This window comes from Carassius auratus, unplaced genomic scaffold (assembly GCF_003368295.1).
Source record: "Carassius auratus strain Wakin unplaced genomic scaffold, ASM336829v1 scaf_tig00215286, whole genome shotgun sequence".
NCBI lineage: Eukaryota > Metazoa > Chordata > Actinopteri > Cypriniformes > Cyprinidae > Carassius > Carassius auratus.
In genome coordinates, this window is record NW_020528026.1 from 1 (window position 1) to 25,000 (window position 25,000).

At 37.9% G+C, this 25,000-nt stretch overlaps 1 protein-coding gene across 1 annotated transcript in view; it reads left to right on the forward strand.

The window, feature by feature from the left end:
• Window positions 1–10,397: 10,397 nt before the first annotated feature.
• LOC113094204 (cytoplasmic dynein 2 heavy chain 1-like) overlaps window positions 10,398–25,000 on the forward strand; it is a 45,250-nt gene continuing 30,647 nt past the window's right edge. Inside the window, exons 1-22 of the mRNA XM_026259906.1 lie at window positions 10,398–10,538; window positions 11,217–11,599; window positions 11,670–11,802; window positions 12,471–12,588; window positions 12,670–12,782; window positions 13,321–13,434; window positions 13,541–13,685; window positions 14,409–14,614; window positions 15,263–15,445; window positions 15,814–15,996; window positions 16,096–16,319; window positions 17,273–17,382; window positions 17,469–17,668; window positions 18,553–18,817; window positions 19,024–19,231; window positions 20,091–20,220; window positions 20,297–20,452; window positions 21,410–21,669; window positions 22,680–22,926; window positions 23,002–23,153; window positions 24,121–24,265; window positions 24,664–24,766. Coding sequence (XP_026115691.1) covers window positions 10,398–10,538; window positions 11,217–11,599; window positions 11,670–11,802; window positions 12,471–12,588; window positions 12,670–12,782; window positions 13,321–13,434; window positions 13,541–13,685; window positions 14,409–14,614; window positions 15,263–15,445; window positions 15,814–15,996; window positions 16,096–16,319; window positions 17,273–17,382; window positions 17,469–17,668; window positions 18,553–18,817; window positions 19,024–19,231; window positions 20,091–20,220; window positions 20,297–20,452; window positions 21,410–21,669; window positions 22,680–22,926; window positions 23,002–23,153; window positions 24,121–24,265; window positions 24,664–24,766 — 3,919 coding nt within the window. The remainder of the gene's footprint in view (window positions 10,539–11,216; window positions 11,600–11,669; window positions 11,803–12,470; window positions 12,589–12,669; window positions 12,783–13,320; window positions 13,435–13,540; window positions 13,686–14,408; window positions 14,615–15,262; window positions 15,446–15,813; window positions 15,997–16,095; window positions 16,320–17,272; window positions 17,383–17,468; window positions 17,669–18,552; window positions 18,818–19,023; window positions 19,232–20,090; window positions 20,221–20,296; window positions 20,453–21,409; window positions 21,670–22,679; window positions 22,927–23,001; window positions 23,154–24,120; window positions 24,266–24,663; window positions 24,767–25,000) is intronic.

The following is a 25,000-nucleotide window of genomic DNA, read 5'->3' on the forward strand; positions in this document are numbered from 1 at the left end:
TACTCAGTTAGCTGGATTTGATTGTTGACGATTTGGCGTGATCTTGGATCGTTTGGTTCTTCGAAGCTCATTCCGGAGCTGCTGTCATAGCAACAGGTCCGTTAGCTTAAACCTGCTCGGGAGCAGCTTATTTCATGTAAACAGGATTAGATCGCTTCTTTTCAACCAGAAATGATACTCAAAATATGTCTGCTAGCACCGCTAGTTTATTACAAGAGTATCGTACTGATCCAGGGACAATAATTTAAAATAATAATCATTAAAAAAATATTTTTTAAATAATATAAAAATGCTGTGTAGTACATAACAGCCTGCTATAGACACAGCCAGTTTTACTCACTGAAATATTTGTCATCAAAGTATTATTCTTACACACATGCTATACAGATAATAGAGTCGTGCATTATTTTGAGTGATGACTGCTATTATTCGAGTGGCTTGATGGAGCGCAGGAGATGCAGATAACATGATATTGACCCTTAAGAAACTTTCATTAATGCTGTCACGTAACAAATCTGTCCAAATATGAAATTAATAGTTAATTTCTACATTGAAATAAAAATGTAAAGACTAAACAACTATTTTAAATTGCGAATCTAAATAACTGGGAATCATGAAAAAAATTCTAATAAAATAAAAACATGTATCAATTATCTGTTATATATCTATTATAACATTTATGTAGCTTTGTTTGCTTGGCTGTTTCCTTATAAAAGTCCAGAAATTTGTCAAGTTTTTCGTCAGTTGTCGTTTTAAATTATATGACGTCATTACATTGCCGTCTTGCAATCGCTGCACTGCTGATCATGGTTTCGAGTATCGATACATATCCCCTTTTAAGACAACACATGAACGCGCAATTATCTCAGAAATCTCAATCCAGCGATACTAATCATACACAACAGGTGTGTTCGAAGAACCCAATTAGCCGGATCATGATTAGCACGATGATATCATCTTGGATGTGTCATTTGATCTCGGATGTAATAAGCGACGTATGAAGAACGGGCCCCTGGTAGCTCAGTGGTAGAGTGCATGCTTTGGGTGTACGACTTCCTGGGTTCAAATCCCAGCGGCTCCCCAGGTCGCCGTTGCAAAGGAGATATTGTTCTCAATCGGCCTACCTGGTTAAATAAAAGGTAAAAAAAAAAAAAGGGGTCTGTTTTTACAGGGAATAATCCCTGTCAAACCCTTAGATTACTGCAATCAGGCTGGGCACAGAAGCAAAAGTGCTTAAAGCACTGTGCTGAAGGACAAAATGGTTTATCAAATGTCTAAAAGCTGTTGAATTGTCAGTTCTAATATCCCTGTGTACTAGCAACCACCATTGTGCAGTGTGCTCTTGAGCAAGAGACTTGATCACTGAAGGCATTTCACTGATTCCAGCTAAATCATATTAAGGAGTTTAACATTTACCTTTAAAATTATTGATAAAACGCTGGAGACATGGTTTATCAATCCCCGCTTGGATATGGTACTCCGCATCCTGGATTGGTCCAAGTTCTTCTCTCCATGAGTGAAAACCTAAGTAGCAAGAGACATAAGTTTAAATGCAGTAAATAACCCATTGCCAATTGTATGACAAAGTAGTTAGTTCTTAGCCTGTCAGATATAACACAATAATAGTCTTTATATGGTATAATTGGGATTGTGTTGCCTACATTGTAGTCAAGCGTTTTCTTAAACTACCAGTGAAAATCAATGATTTCAAGCATTTAAAGATGTTTGAAGTTGTTCTACGACATAAAACACCTATACAGTAGGTCCATTATAATGTTTAAATAATTTAAAATGAACATTCAGTTATTTAAAAATGGTCTAATTAGTTTTACTACGGATAATTAATGTAACGTTACGTTACCTAAGTTACCCCTGATGGCAGCTTTTCTCCCGCCATACAACCTAACCACACTGTAGTGCGGAAGTGCTATGACAACTGATCCTATACTCGATTTAACTTGCTAATTGTCATAGTAGTCCATCCTAACATACAAGCTAACTACTGTAGTGTGCATATCATAGAAAACATACATTTATCGATTATCATCACATTTGTGATTAAATTATACAACACACGCAAAAAAAAAAAAAAATTATGGCATGCATTAAGCTTCAATCGTGCCTAGCTAATAAGTCGGTTAGCTTGGTAGTGGTAGTTAGCTAAATAGTTTCCATTTACATTGCACATGTATAGGCGCGTTAGCAAACTAACGTTATCTAACATTATACTGACTAAACCAGACTCGAACAGAAAACTGCAAAGTTAAAATTATCGCTAGCAAGGCCTGCTTTGTTATTAACATTCTCCATAATATATGGTAGTGGCATTTGTTATGCAGTTGGAACATGAATTACATTTGAAATTAAAGTGTTTAGCTTACCTTGGAGAACGAACACGCTGTTTGATGCTGCGTTTGCAGCTCCTGCTCGTCCAGTGAGTGAGTCACGAGATGCAATCATTAGCTCCAGACGCGCGCGCGGGTATAGGTGTGGGGGAGGGGTTGACCATGTGGGGACCCGGATAGTCTTAACCAGGACATACACCGGTCTCGAGTGTGTGTGTGTGTGAAGATGGAAAAACCCACAACAATCAACCAACATACGCTTTTGATATTGGTTAATTTATGTACCCTCCTTTATCCAACTGAAATGTAGGTCTCTACAGTTAAGCTCTGTATTATAAATAAAAAAGACAAAAACTATTTTGTCATGTTGGTTAAAGAAACAATCACGTTAGTAAAATAAACTCCTGCCTGGCAATTCAAGTGTGAGGCAAGGGTTTTAAAGGAGGAACTGTAGGATGGAACACATTCGATTACAGATAATATGAAAGTTATTTTAAATTAATAACTGGAAAGAATATAGTTTGCTTTAGAGTGGGCACCAGATGAAGTATCATATGGGATTGTTTTGCAGTCATTTGAACTCAGTGTTGCAACTCCAAACAGTGTCAACATGGCACTTTTAAAATAAGTGTTCCCCTCATTTATCTACAGTGAGGAGGAAAAGCATTTGATACACTGGGGATTGTGCAGGTTCCCACTTACAAACCACGTAAGAGCCTGTCATTTTTATCTTAGGTATACTCTTCTACTCTAATGACAGAATCTTAAATAACAATCCAGAAAATCACATTGTATATTTTAAAAATATATATTTTTGCAGTTTATTGTTTATGACATAAGCATTTGATCACCTATCAACCAGTAAGAATTCCAGCTCTCACAGGAAGCCCTCCTTTTCTCCACTTTTTATTAACTGCACCGGTTTGAACTGTTACCTGTATAAAAGACACTTGTCCACATACTCATTCATGGGAGAAGGTCATGTGGTCTGATGAGACGAAAATAGAGCTTTTTGGTCTAAACTCTACTTGTTGTGTTTGGAGGAAGACTAAGGATGAGTGCAACCTCAAGAACACCATCCAAACTGTGAAGCATGGAGGTGGAAACATCATTCTTTATGGATGCTTTTTTGCAAAAGGGACAGGACGACTGCACCGTATTGAGGGGAGGATGGATGGGGCCTCACACACAAAAGTGTCACTGCAGGCAGAAACCCCAAATTACACAAACATATAATTATAAAACATAGTTATATACCAGGGGTCTCCATCCTCCAACCAACCTTTTTGTGTGCGAGGGCTACCTCAAGGGATAAAATAATAGAAGGGATTTGTGTTTGTCATACTCAAATTTTATTATACATATAACATGGTGGTGCTTTTTTACAAAATAATAAAATATCTTGATATTCTGGTTCAGACTTACAAGTGTTGAAAAAGAAATCAACAATTCCTGAAAAATTATGAAAATATTTATAGATTTTTTTTTTTTTTGATTTTCTACAAACCTATTATGTATGCGTTATCAAAAACAGTAGCCCAAACATTTAGTATAAATATAAATGCAAAAATAAATAAATAAACTGCCATAACTTCTTAAAAAACATTAGCATACTGCATTACATTTAATACATAGCCTATATAGCTGTTTTTTTTTATTTTTATTATTACTTTCTGGACTCGGACTCGGCCTTTGGGAGCTCGGACTTGAGTCCAGCTTGGCACCTTTTGGACTCGGACTTGGACTTGATGTTTGTGGACTTGGTCTTGACTCGTGCTTGACAATACCACTGCTGATGACACTCAACTCTTCCTCTCATTCCATCCTGATGATCCGACGGTAGCTATTCACATCTCAGCTTGTCTAACAGACATTTCTTCCTGGATGATGGACCATCACCTTCAACTCAACCTTGCCAAGACAGAACTGCTTGTGATTCCAGCAAACCCATCATTTCATCACAATTTCACCATCAAGTTAGGCACATCAACCATAACTCCTTCAAAAACAGCTAGAAGCCTTGGAGTTATGGTTGATGATCAGCTGACTTTCTCAGACCACATTGCTAAAACTGTCCGATCCTGCAGATTTGCTTTATTCAACATCAAGAAGATCAAGCCCTTTCTTTGGGAACATGCTGCACAACTCCTTGTTCAAGCTCTTGTTCTGTCCAGGCTGGACTATTGCAATGCCCTCTTGGCAGGTCTTCCAGCCAGTTCTATCAAACCTTTACAATTCTTCCAGAACACGGCAGCAAGATTAATTTTTAATGAGCCAAAAAGAATACACGTCACACATCTGTTTATCGATTTGCACTGGCTTCCAATAGCCGCTCGCATAAAATTCAAGGCATTGATGTTTGCCTACAAAACTACCACTGGCTCTGCACCCATTTACCTAAATTTGTTACTTCAGACTTATGTGCCTCTAGAAGCTTGCGTTCTGCAAGTGAACATCGCTTGATTGTTCATCCCAAAGAAGCACAAAGTCACTTTTACGGACTTTTAAATCAAATGTTCCTCCTGGTGGAATGAGCTCCCCAACTCAATCCGAGCAGCTGAGTCCTTACCCATCTTCAAGAATCGGCTTAAAACATATCTCTTCCATCTTTATTTGACCCTCTAACTTTAACACTCACTACTCTAATTCTATTCTTAAAAAATCTAACTACCTTTCTAATCTTTTTGTATTCTATTTTCTTTTCATTTATTATGCAATTGTATATGTATGTGTGTGTGTATGTGTAAAGACCTCTAACTAGCTTGCTCTATTCTTTCATTTTTTATTCTATCTGTTTTCTTTTTATTTATTATATTAGTTAAAAACTCATCCTACGTGTACTGTATTAACCTAACTGAGACTTGTTATAGCACTTATATATCATTGCTCTTTTTGTTGTTTTTGATTGCTTCCACTGTCTTCATCTGTAAGTAGCTTTGGATAAAAGCGTCTGCTAAATGAATAAATGTAATGTAAATGTAATATAGGCCTACATGACTATATTAATATAACAGCATTTTCAATATGAACTTATACAGGTACATTTCTGCCAAAAAATGTTTGTTTTACTACAGTTAATTCATAAGTTGTGGAGTGAAATGTCTTCTGACTGGTTTGTTCTTGGAGCAATGTTTCGCCTGTTTTTTTACGTCAATATGTTGAGAATATCAAACTTGAATCACATAGTCATCTGTGGGTTTTTAAGAGAAATAGAGAATTCTGCGCTAAATTGAGCTGCTTCTCAGTGGATCCTCCAAGGGGGCCCCCAACAGAACAGGAAAATCCCATTCATTTTCTCCCTAGGATATTTATTTTCAGACATAATGTCTAAAGTGGTCTCCAACACGTTGCTCGTGGCCTGATTGGAGGTAGCTCGCCAAGGGCCATTCACATATGGCGTCTTTTGCGCTCAAGTTCAAAATATTTAAGCGACCCACTCATTTTTTCCAGGTGCAATGAGTCAATATGAAGGATGGGGGTGCACCCAAACCACAGGTGTTTTTTTCTTCTCCGTAAATAAATCTTACAGCAAACGTTTATCGGTAGTGGAAATCCATTAGCTAGGCTATTAAAACTTCTAGCAACGTAGCAACATAGCAACGACAGACGCCACGGGAAAATCGGACCGAATTTTACAGTTTTTTTTATTCGCTTTGGTACTATTTTCACAAGCAAGGTGTACATTTTCACAACTCATAGTACTAATATCACGACAGATCATCAAAAGTGCACTTTTTTCAAATATGTCAGCATATTTTCGATTGTTTTAGTACAATACACAAAACCACAAAGTATCCTTTTCACTACACAAAATAAGTGTTTCATCTTAATAAATGTTTCATTCACAAAAATCTCTTACTGATCTTAATGGTTAATCACTGAACCGTTTGGTAAACCTATAGATTTTAAATTGGTTTGTCAGGAATATACAGTATATGGATTTTGAGATCTACAGAAATAAAAATGCGTGTTTGTATGAACATATAAATTATGTCCAAGTGCCTGGACAACCTGGAGGAAACATCTCCATGTGCGCAGCTATCTCTGAAGATGGTGTTGTAGGACGTAGGCCATTACTTGGCTCCTATAATGCTGCATATCTTATTGAGTTCCTCAATGAAATTGAGCCAGCCTGTCAAGGTGAAGAGGTCACCTATGTAACTGTGTGGGACAATGTCAGGTTCCACCACGCAGAGGTAGTTCAAGCATGGTTTCAGGCCCATCCCTGATTCATGACCCTTTACCTGCCTCCACATTCTCCCTTCCTCAACCCTATTGAGGAATGTTTTTCAGCATGGAGGTGGAAGGTCTATGATCGCCAACCCCTTGAACGTGCTAGCCTCCTTCAGGCCATGGATGATGCATGTGATGACATCAGTGTAGACCAATGTCAAGCATGCTCGCCAAAAGGCTTTTTCCAAGGTGCTTGAACAATGATAACATTCATTGTGATGTAGATGAGAATCTATGGCCACATGCTCAAGACAGGCTTGATCCAAATTAATGTAATGTGTGCACTAAATGTTATGTTTTCTTCTCCTTTAGTTAAATTTCATTATAGAAAATATACCTATGTTACAATTATATCAGAAAAATAAAAACTAATTTGCCCAAATTATTGTAGAGGATGTCTTCATTGATCCTTCACTTGATTACACATAGGATGGATATTTTGGAAATTATAGATTATGTAAATGTTGGGTAATGTACTAAATATATTGGCATATAAAAGTGTATTGCCTAATGTGAAAACTGTGTAATCTGTCTTTTATAGTACTGTAGCATATTACAGTTTTTCTCAGTCGCTTTGGTACATTTTTCGAATCAAACGCACAATTTGCAAAACAGAAAGTGCATTTCTCAAAACAACTCGTACAAATATCTAAACACAGTGGATGACCTGCAAAAGCCAGTCTCCTGCTCAAAATCCTTAGTTCATCTCTCAAAAATAAATATCTGTGTCAATGAACATATCAGTGCCATCAGAATGACAAGTCCTTGTGTCATAGTTTACAGATGAGACAGTCAAATCACTTAGTCATGTTGTCAATATAACAGTTTACTCTGGAGGGATGATCTGATGTAAACTACTGTATTGAACAGTATGCCATATGCTTATGTATGCCATATATCCATTTCAAACGTACACATTTACACATTACTGTATGTGGGATATTGACTGAAAGAGACTGGATAGAATTCCCAGTTACACTTTTACATAGTCTGACCAAAAAAAAAACACCTTTACAATGTCATTGTGATATAGAAAAGAAAAAATAAATATGGACACAAAGATGAAAATAAGTCAATTGTCAGAATTTGTAACACTTGTGTTGTCCTCTGTATATACCGTATATGCTTTCTAACTGAAGATTCATGAGATGAACCTTTGAGTTATTTCAGAGAAATGGTTTATCATTGGTTTATCAGCTACATTCTGTTCATTAGTAAAGATTCACTTGCACAATTCATGCCAAATTTACAAAAAGTCTAATAATAATGTGTAAAAATAAAAATAAAAAGTGTGCTAGGCAGTTTTTGACAACTAGATTAACAATTTTGCATTGAATGACTGATACGATGAACTAAAGGCTAGATGTTTTGAGGGGTAAGACTATTGCACAGAAAACTGTATAATACATTTTGAGCAACATGACATTAGCAACTGATAATTTAGGAAACTGCAGATAAATGTGCGTAATCAATTGCATGACTGTACAAAAGCAATCGCAACTTGTTCAAAAGAATGAGAAACTGGTTTTATGATGTGCACAAGTGACTAGATGATGTGGAGGTTGTACAAGTAGTTTTGAGAATTTCATTTCTGTTTTGAAAAATGCACCAAAGTGACTGAGAAAAACTGTAATTTCAGCACTTCTAAGGCCGATTTGAAACCAGTATCTTGCATTGTTTGCTGTTGGATGAACTGAATGTTAAAAGTACTAAACTGAAAGAAGATCATACTGTTGTGTTTCAGTGATTAAACCAAATGTTCTCATTACATATTACAATAATCTTGTGTTTGAAACAATGATTATATGGAATGAAAACATGTGCAACTGAATGAAAGCATGAGATCCGGTTTTGAAAGAATGACTTGCTGTGTTTCAAGTGTGATCAGTTTGGATTTTTTGTACTAAGAGTTTTGAAAATGTACACCTTATTTGTGGAAATAGTACCAAAGCGAATGAAAAAAAATCTGTACTATTAATAATAAAAGATAAGCTATTGTGTATTGTAAATGTCAGTATTTTGTCTTTTTTTAATCATTCTTTTTATAAGAATGATTTAAAGACTGAAATATGCGAGGTTTATCTTTTTATAAAAACTTTTTTGTCAAAACTTTATTTGAACTTGTACATGTTAGTAGATAACATGTTGTAAGACACTTCTTTCAAATTTGGCCATCATTTTAATGATACTATTTTAATGTTTATGCAAACAAAAAGTGCATATTGATGGTAAGTTTATTTGTTATTTGCTGGTTTTCGACATAAAACTTGGTGAATTGATTTTATTGTGTAGTATTAGTACTTTTTGAACAGGATTATGTGATAACCATGCTCATTTTGGTCACACTAATCATGAAATTACATTTTCATACCATTTCATTATGATGCACTACAAAATCAACAATAATTATGTGTTTTTACAGTATAATAATTTTTTATATGTCAATTAAGGGTGACATATATAGGTTAACAATAAGTCGTTTAGGTCTAAAACAGTAGGCATAGTTGTTAATATGAGAGTTATGAGACATTATTTAAGAGATTTAATTATTGCATATAGTTCTCGGCCACTTAGCACACAGCTAAAAAAGGTTGGATACCCCTAAACCATCCAAGTTAAGATTGACCACCAGCTACGAGGCTGAGAAACGAAAGTTTCTGCTTCTATAGAAGCCACAAAGTATAAAAATCAACCTTGTTATTTGCGATCTTCTGGAGAAATACTACACTACCCATAATTCTAAGCAAAACAACTTTAGTCGCGCTGCGGTTACCATGGCGACGTATACTCTCCCCGCGAACGGTGATCTGAAGTAAATAAATACCGGTAGTTTATATGTTTATACTGTGCCTTTTTCCGTAAGTTTAAACGGACGGCCGTTCTGGACTTTTCCAGAACGCACAGATTGTCAGTCCGTCCCTGTTGACATCAAACGATAGTTTGGACATTATCTTCGCCGACAACATGTCTAAGGTAGGATAACAATAATTACATAATATACGTTGTTTCATAGCGTTATCATTACTGGCCGCTATACAAATGTGTGGGGTTACTGCGTTGCGTGGACAGGCTGTGCCTACTGTAATCACGTGTGCTATCTTGTTAGCTAGCCTAAAGCTATCAGCAACGCGATCTACTAACATGATACTAACATAACATGAATTACAACATTGGTTTCTGATTTCAGTACTAGTAATTGACTATGTTTAGCAGGTGTTTGTTTTTCAACGTTTTGGTAAAACAGTTTGATATTTTATGGCTGCTTGTAGAACAAGATCTAAACATCCTACTAGGCTATAGCATACAAAGTGTCTGAAAATGATATTAATTTTTATAGTCAAAGCGTACGATAGTCTATATTCATCATACTTTATTAATTTATTATAATACATGATTGATATCCATCAAAAGCTGAGCAGTTAACTTGAGATAACTTCCTTGTGTCCAGATATGTAGCATTTATTGATATGTAATATCTGGCAATTATTTATTATGCACAATGCTGTACCAGGACCGAGCCATAGGGGGAAACACGTCTTCTTAGTTTCCCGCCATTCATGTAAATATGAGGCGGAGATTTATTAAATATGCACACTGCAGTACCAAGACCCGGCTCAGGGGGCAAATCCGAACACACACCCTCACACTCCAACACTGGTAAAACCACCTTCTGGGGTCACAAGTAAGGAACTAAGAAATTTGCACAGGCTATATTAGCATGCTATTTCCTATCAGTTCCAATGGGCGTCCTTATGGGGACACAGATTTTGTCCCCAGTTGGTCATCGTGTCCCCACATGGAAGGTAAAAAAACACATCCATGTCCCCAAAAGGTAGCATAAACACACCCACAGACACACACACTCACACACACACACACACACACACACTCGAGAGACTGCAGTTCAGAGACCTGCTGAGAGTCACCGACAACATCATCGACAGAGCCCTGGAGCTCAAGGTGCACTCACACACACACACACACACACACACAGACACAGACACACACACACGCACACACACACACACACACGTTTGTTTTTGTGTAAAGTGTGTTCATCCCATAGGTGTAATGGTTTTTATACTGTACAAACTGTATATTCTATGGCCCTTCACCAACCCTACACCTAACCCTAACCCTCACAGGAAACTTTGTGCATTTTTACTTTCTCAGAAAAACTCATTCTGTATGATTTATAAGTGTTTTGAAAAATGGGGACATGGGTTATGTCCTCATAAGTCACCCTCTCCTTGTAATACCTGTGTCATACCCATGTCATTATACAGAGTTGTGTCCTGATATGTCACAAAAACATGCCCACATACACACACACACAAACACAGTCACGCACACACACGCCTGCACACACGTACGCATGCACGCACTCACTCACACACACACGCACACACATATACACACACAGACAAATACACACACACACACACACACGCACACCATGTGTCCCTCCAGTCCTTCATAAACAAGTCAAATGCACATGACACCTCAAATAGTGTAACTGTTTTGCCATTCTGAGAGATGTTAATGATATCTGGTGTATTATGAACATTTTATGAGGCATATTAAAACTGTATCTAGGTCATAAACTCTGACGGTAACGGTTTCTCTGTCTGTGAGCAGGATCTGAACAGTCGCGCTCAGGCCGAGGTCACCATCCGTGAAGCCCTGCGTGAGCTGGAGCTGTGGGGCGCTGGAGCCTGCTTCACCCTGACGGACTACACAGACAGTCAGGGGGGCTCTCTGCGCCTCATCAAGGACTGGAGGGACGTGGTCAACCAGGTGGGCGACAACCGCTGCCTGCTGCAGTCGCTCAAAGACTCGCCCTATTACCTGCGCTTCCAGGACAAAGTGTCACTGTGGGAAACCCGTCTGGCCGACCTCGACGAGTACCTCCAGAACCTCAACACCATCCAGAGGAAGTGGGTCTACCTGGAGCCCATATTTGGGCGTGGGGCTTTGCCGCGGGAACAGGCCCGCTTTCAGAGAGTGGAGCAGGATTTCAGGTGAGCGGGGAGGAAGAGAGGGGATTCTGGGACAGGTGTGAGATTCGCTCACCTGTGTCTGTGTGTGTAGGGCCATCATGTCAGACGTCCAGAGGGACAGCAGGGTCACGTCTCTCAGCACTCGAGCAGGAATCAGGAACTCCCTCGTCACCATCCTGGACCAGTTACAGCGCTGCCAAAAATCCCTCAATGAGTTCCTGGAGGTGAAGCCTTTCAATATGTCATCCAACTATTTATGTGTGTTAAATAGAGTTAAAAAAAATTATGAAATATATAAAGATGTTCTATTTTATAATTTAAAATGTAACATTACCTGTTCTTCTACTGAGGGGAAATCAGAAATTAGTGACTGAAAAAAAAAAAAAAGATACATATATAATTATTACTAATATATGCATATATATATATATATATTAAAATATATAGTAGATTAAACATGTTAAATATATTAAATAACATATTACCATCTTAGCAAAAACATAAAAAAGCTATGAAAAAATAAAACAGCAAAAATAACAAAAACAATAAAAATTAAATTAAATTAAATGTATGCATTTAGCAGATGCTTTTATCCAAAGTGACTTACAGTGCATTCAGGCTAACAATTTTTTCCTATATTATTATATTTTTATCTATAAAAGGCACTGAAGTAAAAAAAACTTGTATACAAACAAAAATACTTTTTTGTTAGTTTTGCTGGTTTATTTTAATTTTAAGCAATTTTATGCTTTTTTGCTTTTCCCATGTCTATGGTATGACGGTAGAAAAAATAAATATAAAAATGTTTAAATTAATATAAATATAAAAGTATGTATGCAAAGTATTATATGCATGATTTAATATTTTAATGAGACTTTCTTTCTGCCTGCAGGAGAAGCGTTCTGCATTTCCTCGGTTTTACTTCATTGGAGACGACGATCTACTGGAGATTCTCGGACAGGCCACAAACCCTGCTGTCATACACACACACCTGAAGAAACTCTTCGCAGGTAACACACACACACACACACACACACACACACACACACAAGCAGCTGCATGTAGAGACGTGGGGTAACTGTGTGTTGAAGGCATCAGCAGTGTGGAGTTTGATCCGAGTTTTCAGAGCATCACAGCCATGAAGTCCCAGGAGGGTGAGACCGTGCCGCTCCAGAACACCGTCAGCATCTCCAACGACGTGGAGGTCAGAGGTCATGCTGTCTGTGTGTGTACATGACTGTAGTTCAGTGTCTCGTGGTTTGGGCTTATGGTGTGACATGATGCTAATTAAATTACATTATATATTTGTGTGTGTGCATTTTATATTTGATTCATTCAGATTTAATATTCCTTAAAATTTTTTGAGGTGTCAGGTTTGAGATAAATTTAAGAATATTATTTTACTTATTATTTTATTCTTATTTATTTTGTGGGTTGGTGTCAGTTTTAATATATTTATATATTAAACATTTTATTTTTAAACATTTCAAATTTAATTATCTTTTATTAAATATTTAATTTAATGGGTTGGTGTCAGGTATCTGTTTGCAATATTTTTTATATATATATATAAAATATAGAAATATATATAAAACCTGACACAACATACAAAATTAAATTAATATTAAATATGAAAGAGTAAAATTGTTTTTCATATATAAAAAGTTGAATATATTAAATATCCTGTATATATTTTATTGTTTAATATTTAATATGACTTTAACTTTGTGGGTTGGTGTCAGGTTTGGCTGAGTGCTCTCTCCACAGAGATGAAAAACACTCTGAAACATCTCCTGTGTGACTGTGTGGATGCTGCAAAGAGAGGAAACGTGGATCCCACGCGCTTCCCTGCTCAGGTAACACACACACACACACACACACACACACACACACGTCTCTTCAGAAACACCCAGAAGTCTGTGCGTTTGAGCTCAAGTGACTGTGGAGTGACTCTGTTTCCAGGTTCTGTGTCTGGCAGAGCAGATCCAGTTCACTGCGGATGTGGAGAACGCCATCCGACAGCAGAACCTTCATCAGCTGGAGCTGGAGCTCACCGCCAAACTGGAGAGCTACATCGGCGTAGACACCAACACGGACGACACCGCAGGTACACCGACTCTAGGGCTTGAAGATACACATATCATATAGACACTGCCATACTGATGATAAGCTCTGGATGTGTTTACTCAATAAAGTACAGTCAGTCACACAGCAGGAATAAACCCTGTCTATGTGTGAATGAAATCAAATATTGTGATAATGCTTTTGGCCATATTGCCCAGCTCTGACCAACACCTGACTGTGTGTGTGTGTTTGTGTTTGTGTTTAGATGGCACTGCTCTGTCTTTTTAATTTCTTTAATGTGAATTTTAGTGGGGTTTTCTTTTCTGACTGCAGGCAATTTTTGAAAGAAGCCTTTAATGTTTTTGGCTGCATATTTACAGCGTTCGCTAATTGTCAATTTAATAAAATGAATAAAGCGATCTGAATATCCATAAAGCTCTTTAGTCCATTCATGAGCTCAGGGGTTTATTCACTGCGATCCGCTATAAATTCAGGTTAATGGAGATGACTCTGTTGACTCTCACTGTTAACAATGATTATGGCTAATTCTGCTGCTAAGTCATTCTGGAGATTACAAACACTTCCAACCTGTTCTTTATACGCCTGTGTTAGCTAAAACACATGACAAGCTCTCCACCCCTGCTCCCAATCTAATCTGTGCTTCAGACGTGTGTGTGTGTGTGTGTGTGAGGACGTAACCAACCCCTAACACGATCAGACTTTAGCTTTAGCCGTTTAATGCTAGTCTGATGGTTTTGTCTGGTAGAATCAAGAGTTCTGCAGTTGAAGCTGAAGGCTCTGATTCTGGACGTGATTCACAACATCTCAGTGGTTCAGGGTCTGAGAGAAGCTCAGATTGATAACACCGATGACTGGATCTGGAAGAAACAGCTGCGATTCTACCTGACCGCAGACCGGCGCTGCTCCATACAGATGGTGGACGCGGAGTTCAGCTACACGTATGAGTATCAGGTGATCAGCTCCGTGTTCAAGACACAGAGTAGTGTGAATGAATATTAATGAGAGAGTGTGACTGGATGCTCACGTAGTTACAGCAACATAAAGCAAAAAGTTTGGGGTTGGTAAGATTTCTTAATGTTTTTTGAAAGAAGCCTCTTTTGCTCACCAAGTCTGTATTTATTTGATAAAAAATCCTGTAAAAACAGCAATATTGTGAAATATTATTACTATTTAGAATAAGCATTTTTTATGTAAATGTATTGTAAACTTTAATTTATTTCTGTGATGCTCCGCTGTATTTTCAGCATCATTCCTCCAGTCTTCAGTGTCACATGATCTTCAGAAATCATTCTAATATGATGATTCACTGCTCAAGAAACATTTCTGATTATTATCAATGTTGAAAACAGTTCATATTTTTGCGGAAACTGTGCTACTTTATTTTTCAGGATTCACAGATTTCTATAAGAACAGCATTTATTTGAAACAGAAGTCTTTTAGTCACTTTAGTCGATTTATTGCATCCTTGCTGAAACTCTTACTGATCCCAAACTTTTGTACGGTGTTTTACACGCTGATTTAGTTGCAGTTTCATATTTATCCACAAAGGATGCCATCTGTCTCATAGATATAAATGGACTCTCTCTCTCATTCTCTCAGGGTAATGCTCCTAAACTGGTTCACACACCCCTGACGGATAAGTGCTATCTGACACTGACACAGGCCATGAAAATGGGTTTGGGCGGGAATCCCTACGGCCCGGCGGGAACCGGGAAGACTGAGTCCGTCAAAGCCCTGGGAGGACTGTTCGGAAGACAAGTGCTGGTCTTCAACTGTGATGAGGTACACACACATTATTAATAACCTGTGGGTCTTTAAAAGTCTTACATTTTGTTGTATCAATTTTAAGGTCATAAAAAGTCTTTAAGGGTCCAAGAAAGTCTTAATTATGATTTCAGTAGGTCTTAAATTTGGGGACAGACCAGAATTGCCATACATGCATGTCTCAGTGTTAGTGGGTAAACCGCTATATTCCTGCCGTTCCAAAAGCGCCACCTGCTGGCGGAAATTGAATGTGCATTTTCAATCACAATGCAAGTGAACCAGCTGTTGATTCTGTATTACTGCATTAAGCTTTATGTATAGCAGGTGCTATTACTGGAGAAGTAGAGGTTTCATGTGTGGAAGTGTCTAATATCTCTGTGTTTTAGGGTATAGATGTGAAGTCCATGGGCCGAATCTTCGTGGGGCTGGTGAAGTGTGGAGCGTGGGGTTGTTTTGATGAGTTCAATCGTCTAGAAGAGGCTGTGCTCTCCGCCGTCTCCATGCAGATACAAGCCATCCAGAACTCACTGAAAAACCACCGGACCATCTGCCAGCTGCTCAATAAAGAGGTGAAACACACACAGGCGTCAAAATACAACACCGGCGCAAGAGCTTTTAAACTCACATGTGATGGAGCAGAGGGAAGACTGTGTTGTGTGTGTTCTCAGGTGGAGTTGGACCCAAATTCGGGCGTCTTTATTACTCTGAACCCAGCGGGTAAAGGATACGGAGGAAGGCAGAAGCTTCCGGATAATCTGAAGCAGCTCTTCCGACCGGTGGCCATGACGAGTCCCGATAACGAGCTCATCGCTGAGGTCATCCTGTATTCAGAAGGGTTTAAAGAAGGAAAGGCACTCGGACGAAAACTGGTCGCTATATTCAATCTGGCGAGGTAGTGTGTGTTTGAGGCCTGAAGAGACCAACTTTCTTATTTATACAGTAAAAGATTGGGGGCAAAAGTCTGTAAGATATTAATATTTGTATTCAGCGAGGACACGTTAAATTGATCAATGCATTTATAATGTTAATAATATTTCGAATAACTGCTATTCTTTTGAACTTTCTATTCATCATCGAATCCTGAAAAATAAAACAAATCTGTTTCCACAAAAATATGAACAGTTTTCAACATTGATGATAATCTGAAATGTTTCTTGAGCAGCAAATCAGCACATTAGAATGATTTCAGAAGATGCTGAAAATGCAGCTTTGATCACCGAAATAAATTACATTTTACAATATATTCACATAGAAAGCATTCATTTCAAATTGTAATAACATTTCACAATTTTACTGTGTTTTTGATCAAATAAATGCAGCCATGGTGAGCGTAACTATTTACAAAAAAGTACTGAACTCAAGCTTTTATGCAACAGCCGTGCATATATAATTTTAATATACCGTATTTTCTGGACTATAAGTCGCACTTTTTTCATAGTTTGGCTGGTCCTGTGACTTATAGTCAGGTGCGACTTATTTATCAAAATTAATTTGACATGAACCAAGAGAAAACATTACCTTCTCCAGCCGCTAGAGGGCGCTCTAATGCTGCTCAGTTCTCCTGTAGTCTACACTGAAAACATAGAGCGCCCTCTCGTGGCTGTAGATGGTAATGTTTTCTCTTGCTTCTAAATAAATGCGATTTACATATGTTTTTTTCCTCGTCATGACATATTTTTGGACTGATGCGACTTATACTCAGGTGCGACTTATTGTCCGAAAAATACGGTATACATTGTAATTTTAATTTGACACTGTTGTTATGTTTTTAATGGCGTGTTCCCAGATATCCACTGACCCTAGAACTGTTGTGGTGTGTTTCTGTGTGAATGTGTTTGTGTGCAGAGAGCTGTTGACGCCGCAGCAGCACTACGACTGGGGTTTGCGTGCGCTAAAGACGGTTCTGAGAGGCTGTGGCAGTTTGCTGCAGTTACAGAGACAAAACAACAACCCCTGTACGACGATCTCATATCACACAGACTTGTTCAGTGACCTGTCCGGGATCAGTTCAGCTCTATATTCTCTCTCTGTCTGTCTGTAGTGAAGGAGAGCGGGATAGTGGTTCAGGCCTTGAGGTTGAACACCATGTCAAAGTTGACGTTTGCCGACAGCTCTCGGTTTGACGCTCTGGTCAGAGACGTGTTTCCTGGAGTCGACTTTAAGGACGTGGAGTATGAGATGCTCAGATCGGCTCTGCTGGCTGTTTACGAAGAGGCACGGCTGGAGATCATACCCAGTCAGGTCTGATTTACCATCATTCTCCATGTTTATATGTGCACCAATAATGTGATTATTTCCAGTTAGCAGAGGAAGGGCTTTACACATTTACAAAGAGCGCCCTCTCGTGGCTGGAGACGGTAATGTTTTCTATTGGTGCTTGGTTCTAAATAAATGCGACTTATATATGTTTTTTTCCTCGTCATGACGTATTTTTGGACTGATGCGACTTATACTCAGGTGCGACTTATAGTCCGAAAAATACGGTATATAAGGTAAAGTTTAATTGCAATATAATCGCATTACGAGCGTGCAACTAAACTTAGTCATTGAGATACTGTTATAGTTTTTTTTATTATAACTATTTTGAATTTGGGCATTTTTCTATATATATATATATATATATATATATTATACATATAATTTAAGTAAAATTTAAATTAAATAAAAAATAATTTTGTCATTTTTATTTATTTTTAAACATCTGTTTATTTACATACCTACATAGTTTTATTAATTGTTTATAAATTTTAAATAAATATATTTAATTTAGTAAATTAATTTTGTATTCTTTTATTTATTAATTGTATTTCAGTTAAATTATTTTGTTATTTTAGTACATAAACTAAATTAAAATGAGTGGTTGCATGTTTTTTTTATTTTTTTATTTATAAAACATTTATTTTACTTAATGACATTTTTTTATATTTTTTTTATAACCCTGGACCCTACATACTACACCTTAACCAACACCTTAACAACATCATATTGCATTTATTTACATGCGTTTGGCAGATTCGTTCACTTTGCATTCAAGATATTGACTTTATCAACTCGTGCATTCTTTGCACCATGCTCTACTGCTTGAGCTACAGCAGTGCAGCATTGAAATGCATGTGTGTGTGTAGATGAAGAAGGCTCTGGAGCTGTACGAGCAGCTGCGGCAGAGGATGGGTGTGGTGGTGGTGGGGCCCAGCGGGGCGGGGAAGTCCACCCTGTGGAGGATGCTGCGGGCGGCGCTGGGCAAGATGGGCCGCGTGGTCAAACAGTACACCATGAACCCGAAAGCCATGCCACGGCAGCAGCTCCTGGGCCACATAGACATGGACACACGAGAGTGGTCCGACGGGGTTCTGACGTCCTCCGCACGACAGGTGGTGCGAGAGCCACAGGGTGAGCACAGATACACACCAAATACACGCTCAATGAATGCTAAATACACACTAGCATTCACAATGACACTTGATACACACCTAAACAACAAATACACTCATGAACACAAATAAAAACACATCCAGCAAGCATCAAACAACAGATACACACATGAAAGGAAGTTTAATTGAGATTTCTGTCGGCCGATGTTGTTCTCTCTCTTTCAGAGGTGAGCTCGTGGATTATATGTGATGGAGACATTGATCCGGAGTGGATCGAGTCATTAAACTCTGTGCTGGATGATAACCGCTTACTCACGATGCCCAGCGGTGAGAGGATTCAGTTCGGCCCCAACGTCAACTTCCTGTTTGAGACCCACGATCTGAGCTGCGCCTCACCAGCCACCATCTCCCGCATGGGCATGATCCTCCTCAGGTGGGAACACACTTTACATTTCGGTGGCTCAGTGGTAGAGCATTGCGTTAGCAGAGCAAGAGGTCATGGGTTCGATTCCCAGGGATCACACATACTGGTAAAAAAATAAATAAATTATAGCCTGAATACTCTGTAAGTCGCTTTGTATAAAAGCATCTGCTAAATGCATAAATCTAATGTAAATGTAACATTTTTATAAAATGTTTAGACTTTTAACATTATTTTAATTAATCCAATATATAAACAATTGTTTTTACATTTGCGTTTCTACATTTTTTTTCATTACATTTGTTTCAATTCAGCTAATATTTTATTAAATAAGTAAAACATTTTTTTTTACATTACATACATTTTTTTGCATTTTAATTCAGTTAGATTATTTAAATAAAAGTTTTTACATTTCTGTTGTGCATTTTTTTTAATGAAATTTTTTAGCAATTTAATTCAGTTTATTAACATTTGCTTTTTACATTTGTTTCCTTTTTTCATTACATTTTAACATTTTAATTCAATGTTATTTTAATTAATAAATTAATGTATTAATTAATACAGATTAATTTAGATTTTACATTTACTTTTTTTTAGCAAATTCAGTCTGCAAAAATAAAAAATTTAAATTAAAATAAAAATTAAATAAATAAATAATAAATGAAAAAAAATTTTTTTTACTTTTTTAATCCAGTTAAACTGTTTTAATGAATGAGTAAACATTTTTTTTTACATTTACATTTTTCATTAAATTTTTAATTCAGGAAGATAATAAAAAAAACGTTTTATTTTAATTGTCTTTTTTTTTAGCTTTTGAATTGCGTTTCTTCAGTGTTTTGATGTTGGCCTTGTGTGTGTGTGTGTGTTGCAGTGATGAAGACACTGACGTGGGCTCTCTGGTGAAGTCGTGGCTCAAACGGGAGGATGAAGACAACAGGATGAATCTGGAGAACTGGCTCAATGATTATTTCCACAGAGCTCTGGACTGGGTTCTCAAACAGGTCCTGTGACACACAGTCGTGTAACCCTGAGCCTTCATGCGCACAGCATCATAAACCTCTGTGTTTCTCTCCGTAGAGTGACTTTGTGGTGGACACCAGTCTGGTCGGGACGGTGCTGAACGGTTTGTCCCATCTGAGAGGGGTCCGAGAGCGAGGACAGTTTGTCGTGGGACTCATCCGTGGTTTGGGAGGAAATCTCCCGCTCAAAAGCCGCCAGGAGTTCGCCAAGGAGGTCAGCGCTGCCCTGATTCATGGGAAATGTAATTTCATGCCTGCTCAGCCTCGCCGCCCGTCATTAAATTTAATAACCTCTCCCTCAGATTCACGCTTATGACCAGTCGTAATTTAAACCTTGAGTTTTAAAGAAGCAGCAGCGTCTCTCTGATGTGAAAGGGTCAGGAATCACAGCCTAGGTTTGATGTGTGGCTTTGCTTCGGGACATTTAATACTTCTCCATGTAAATGAGCTGTAAATGTAGTTTAGTATCAGGGCGGGTTAAGATGCTGACCATTGAGCAGTTCAGTGGTTCTCAGACGGTTTATCTTCCAGTAGTTCTGCTGGAATCAAAGCTGACTACTTAATATTTGTAGATTTTTAGATCAGTTAGATTATTGTAATAAACATTTTACATGCACTTTTTGTACATTTTTTATAGCATGTAGATTCACATAGATATTGGAGAAAATAAATTAATATTTTTTTTTTTACATTTTTTCATTAAATTTTTTTTTTAACTCAGTTACATTATTTTAATAAATAAAAAAGCTAAATTATAGATTTATATATAAAAAAACATTTAGCATTTTAATTCGGTTAATTATTTTAATAAACAAAATGTGACTTTTTAAGTTAAATTTTAAGCTAAAATTATATATATTTTTTTTAAAAGATAATTTTTTTAATTTTATGTCACAGTTGTAGAATTTTAATTCAGTAAGATAATTTTAATAAATAAATATTAGTATTTTTTTTAATCACATGATTTAAATGAATGAACAAATGACTAATAAAATTAAATAAATAAAACTAATTCCTGTGGCACCCTTTGAAGTCTGAGTGTTGATGTGTAATGTGGGCGGTCATATGTTAATGAGCCCTTGATTGGGATGCAGTCCTGTGTAAGTATCCTTCAAGCAAACATGCATTCGAGCACATCATGTGTGCTGTGATGCTCTAAATGTGTGTTTAGGTTCTGAGTTGGGCCAGAGAAAGTCCTCCTGACCCCCGCAAGCCCCTGGACACGTACTACGACCCCGCGTCCGGCCGTCTGTGTGTGTATGAGCTGCAGCGAGGGGACGGTGTGTGTGTGGACGACCTCAGTAACCCACACAATCTCCCCGTCATACACACACCAGACACACAGCGCGGACTCGACCTCTTCACCCCGTGGCTCTCGTCCAATCACAGGCAGCCGTTCCTGCTGGTGGGGCCGGAGGGATGCGGGAAAGGGTACGACACACACACACATAGATGTTCTGGCTAACTAAAACTGAAGGTATCAAAAAACATTTGAAACATTGAAACATTGAAATACAATAAAATATAAATGAAAACCATAGAGTAAATGAAAATCAGAAATTTTTCAACTAACTAAAATATGTTTTTTTAAATATGCAAATTATATTGCATATTTGCAAATTACTACTGGTCACTGCTAATTGCTGACTGAATATAGGAAAAACTAAAAGTGCAGTAAAATGTAAACAAAATAATAATATAAAAAAGTTATAAGATTATAAAAGCACAAAAAAATGAATAAAAAATGTGTAAAAGCCATAATGGTATTTTAGGATTATTATAGTTGACTAAAACTGAAATTATAAAAAATACAACAAACACTTACTTGTAATAAAATGAAATAAAAAATAAACACACGACATCTTTCCTGTCAAATTTTCATTTAGTTTAAACTTGATGTACTAAAATAATTCAAACTAAAACTGGAAAAAACTAAAGAGTAAAAAACTATATATACATTAAAAAAGAAAAAAACGGTTGAATATGGCAAAAACATCAAACTACTTTAGTCATTGCTTAAACTTTAACTAAAATTAAAGTGGAAATTAAAAGAAAAATATTCAAAATATGAATAAAGAGTATTATACTATGATAAAAAAAATAATGTACACACACACAAAATTATATTTAACGAAAACTAAAACCATAAAAAAAAATTAGGTTTACTTAAAACAGACGTTAACTAAAAAAAAAAAAAAAGTAAACTTTAAAAGACAGCATTTCTCATTAAAATGTAGTCGAACTTGATTTAATAAAAAACTAAAAATTAACTGAAAAACAACAACTATATAGATACATTTTTTTAAAAAGTGAGTAAAATTGTTCTAAAAATAACAAAATTACTAAAATTGAAGGGGAAATTTAAAAATCAAAAGATTGATGAAAGCTATAATAGTATGTGAATGATTGAGACTGTGTGTGTGTGTGTGTGTGTGTGTCAGGATGCTCCTGCGCTGTGCCTTCTCTCAGCTCCGCTCCACACAGGTGGCTGTGGTGCACTGCAGCGCTCAGACGTCCTCCCGTCACGTCCTGCAGAAACTCTCACACACCTGTCTGGTCATCAGCTCCAACACGGGACGTGTGTACCGGCCCAAAGACTGCGAGAGGCTACTGCTGTACCTCAAAGACATCAACCTGCCCAAACCTGACAAGTGGGGCACCAGCAACCTGATCGCCTTCCTGCAGCAGGTCACATGACACACTCTTTTCACTGCAAGTCAAGGTGTCTGTGCCATTTCAGTTCCTCACAGTCGTCTCCCACAGGTCTTGACCTATCAGGGCTTCTATGATGAGAACCTGGAGTGGGTCGGACTGGAGAACATCCAGATCGTGGCGTCCATGTCAGCAGGCGGTGCTGTGGGGCGGCACACACTCACGTCACGCTTCACCTCCATCGTGAGGATTTCCACCATTGAGTGAGTACTGATGTTCACACACACACACACACATGCACGCACACACAAAAACAGACAGACATACACAGAGACACACTCTCTCACGCACTCACTCTCTTGCACACACAGACACACACAGACACACAGACACACACACACACACACACACACACATACACACACAGACACACACGCACACACAAACAGACAGACATAAACAAACACACACACAAACACACACACACACACACACAAAAAGACAGACATACACAGACACACACACAAACACACACACACACACACAAAAAGACAGACATACACAGACACACACACAGACACAAACACACACACACACACACACACACACAGACAGACATACACAGACACACACACAAACACACACACACACACACAAACAGGCACACACACACAAACACACACACACTCTCTCATGCACTCACTCTCTTTCACACACACACAGACACACACACTCTCTCGCACACACATGCGCACACACACACACACACACAAACAGACAGACAGACACACACACACACACTCACTCACTCTCTCACACACACACACACACACACAAACAAACACACACACTCACTCACTCACTCACTCACTCACTCACACACACACACACACACACACACAAACAGACAGATATGCACAGACACAAACACTAACTCAATCACTCTCTCTCACACATACACACACACACACACACAAACACTCACTCACTCACTCACACACACACACACACACACACACACACACACACACACACACACTCACTCACTCACTCACTCACTCACTCACTCACTCTCACACACACACACTCACTCACTCACTCACTCTCACACACACACACTCACTCACTCACTCACACACACACACACACACACACACTCACTCACTCACTCACTCACTCACTCTCTAACACACACACAGACACACACACACTAATCCATCTCTCTTGTAGTTATCCAGACAGAGAGCAGCTTCAGACCATCTACAGCGCATATCTGAAACCCGTGCTGCAAAGGACTCTGGGTAATGATCCGACCTGGAGCTCTGCAGGGAAGATCCACCAGCTCGCCGGCTCATTGGTGCAGGTGTACGAACAGGTCAGATCTGATTGGTCATTTAAAAGTGTCCGTGTAAAAGGCATGCAGTTATTAGATTTTTGAATGAAATCTTTTCTGCTCATCGAGGTTGCATTTATTTAATCAATAATACAGTTAAAATTGTTATTAAAATAACAGTGTTTTATATGAATACATTGTAAACTGTAATTTATTTCTGTGATGCTCCGCTGTATTTTCAGCATCATTCCTCCAGTCTTCAGTGTCACATGATCTTCAGAAATCTTCAGAAATTACTGCTCAAGAAACATTTCTGATTATTATCAGTGTTTTTGTAACATTATAAATGTCTTTACTATCACTTTTGATGAATGTAATGTTTTTATTTCTTCAAAAGCACGGTAAGTGTGTGTTTAGACAGGTGTGTGTTTGTGTTTCAGGTGAAGGCTAAATTCTCCGTCGATGATTACAGTCATTATCTGTTCACCCCGTGCTTGCTCACACAGTGGGTCCTGAATCTGCTGCGATACGACCTGAGCGCAGGTGAACTCATCAAACCAGAACACTTCACTAACACATCCCAAAACTGTCCCCAAAAACACAGTAATGAAAGAAGCCATCGGCACGAGAACATCTGAACTACTGAACTAAATCCTCAGAATTTACTTTCACGTTTATGCATATAGTAGATGATTCTTCTAGCTCATAGAGTAAAGCATGACACTAACAACGGCAAAATCATGGGTTCGGTTCCCAGGCAAGGCATGAACTGATAAA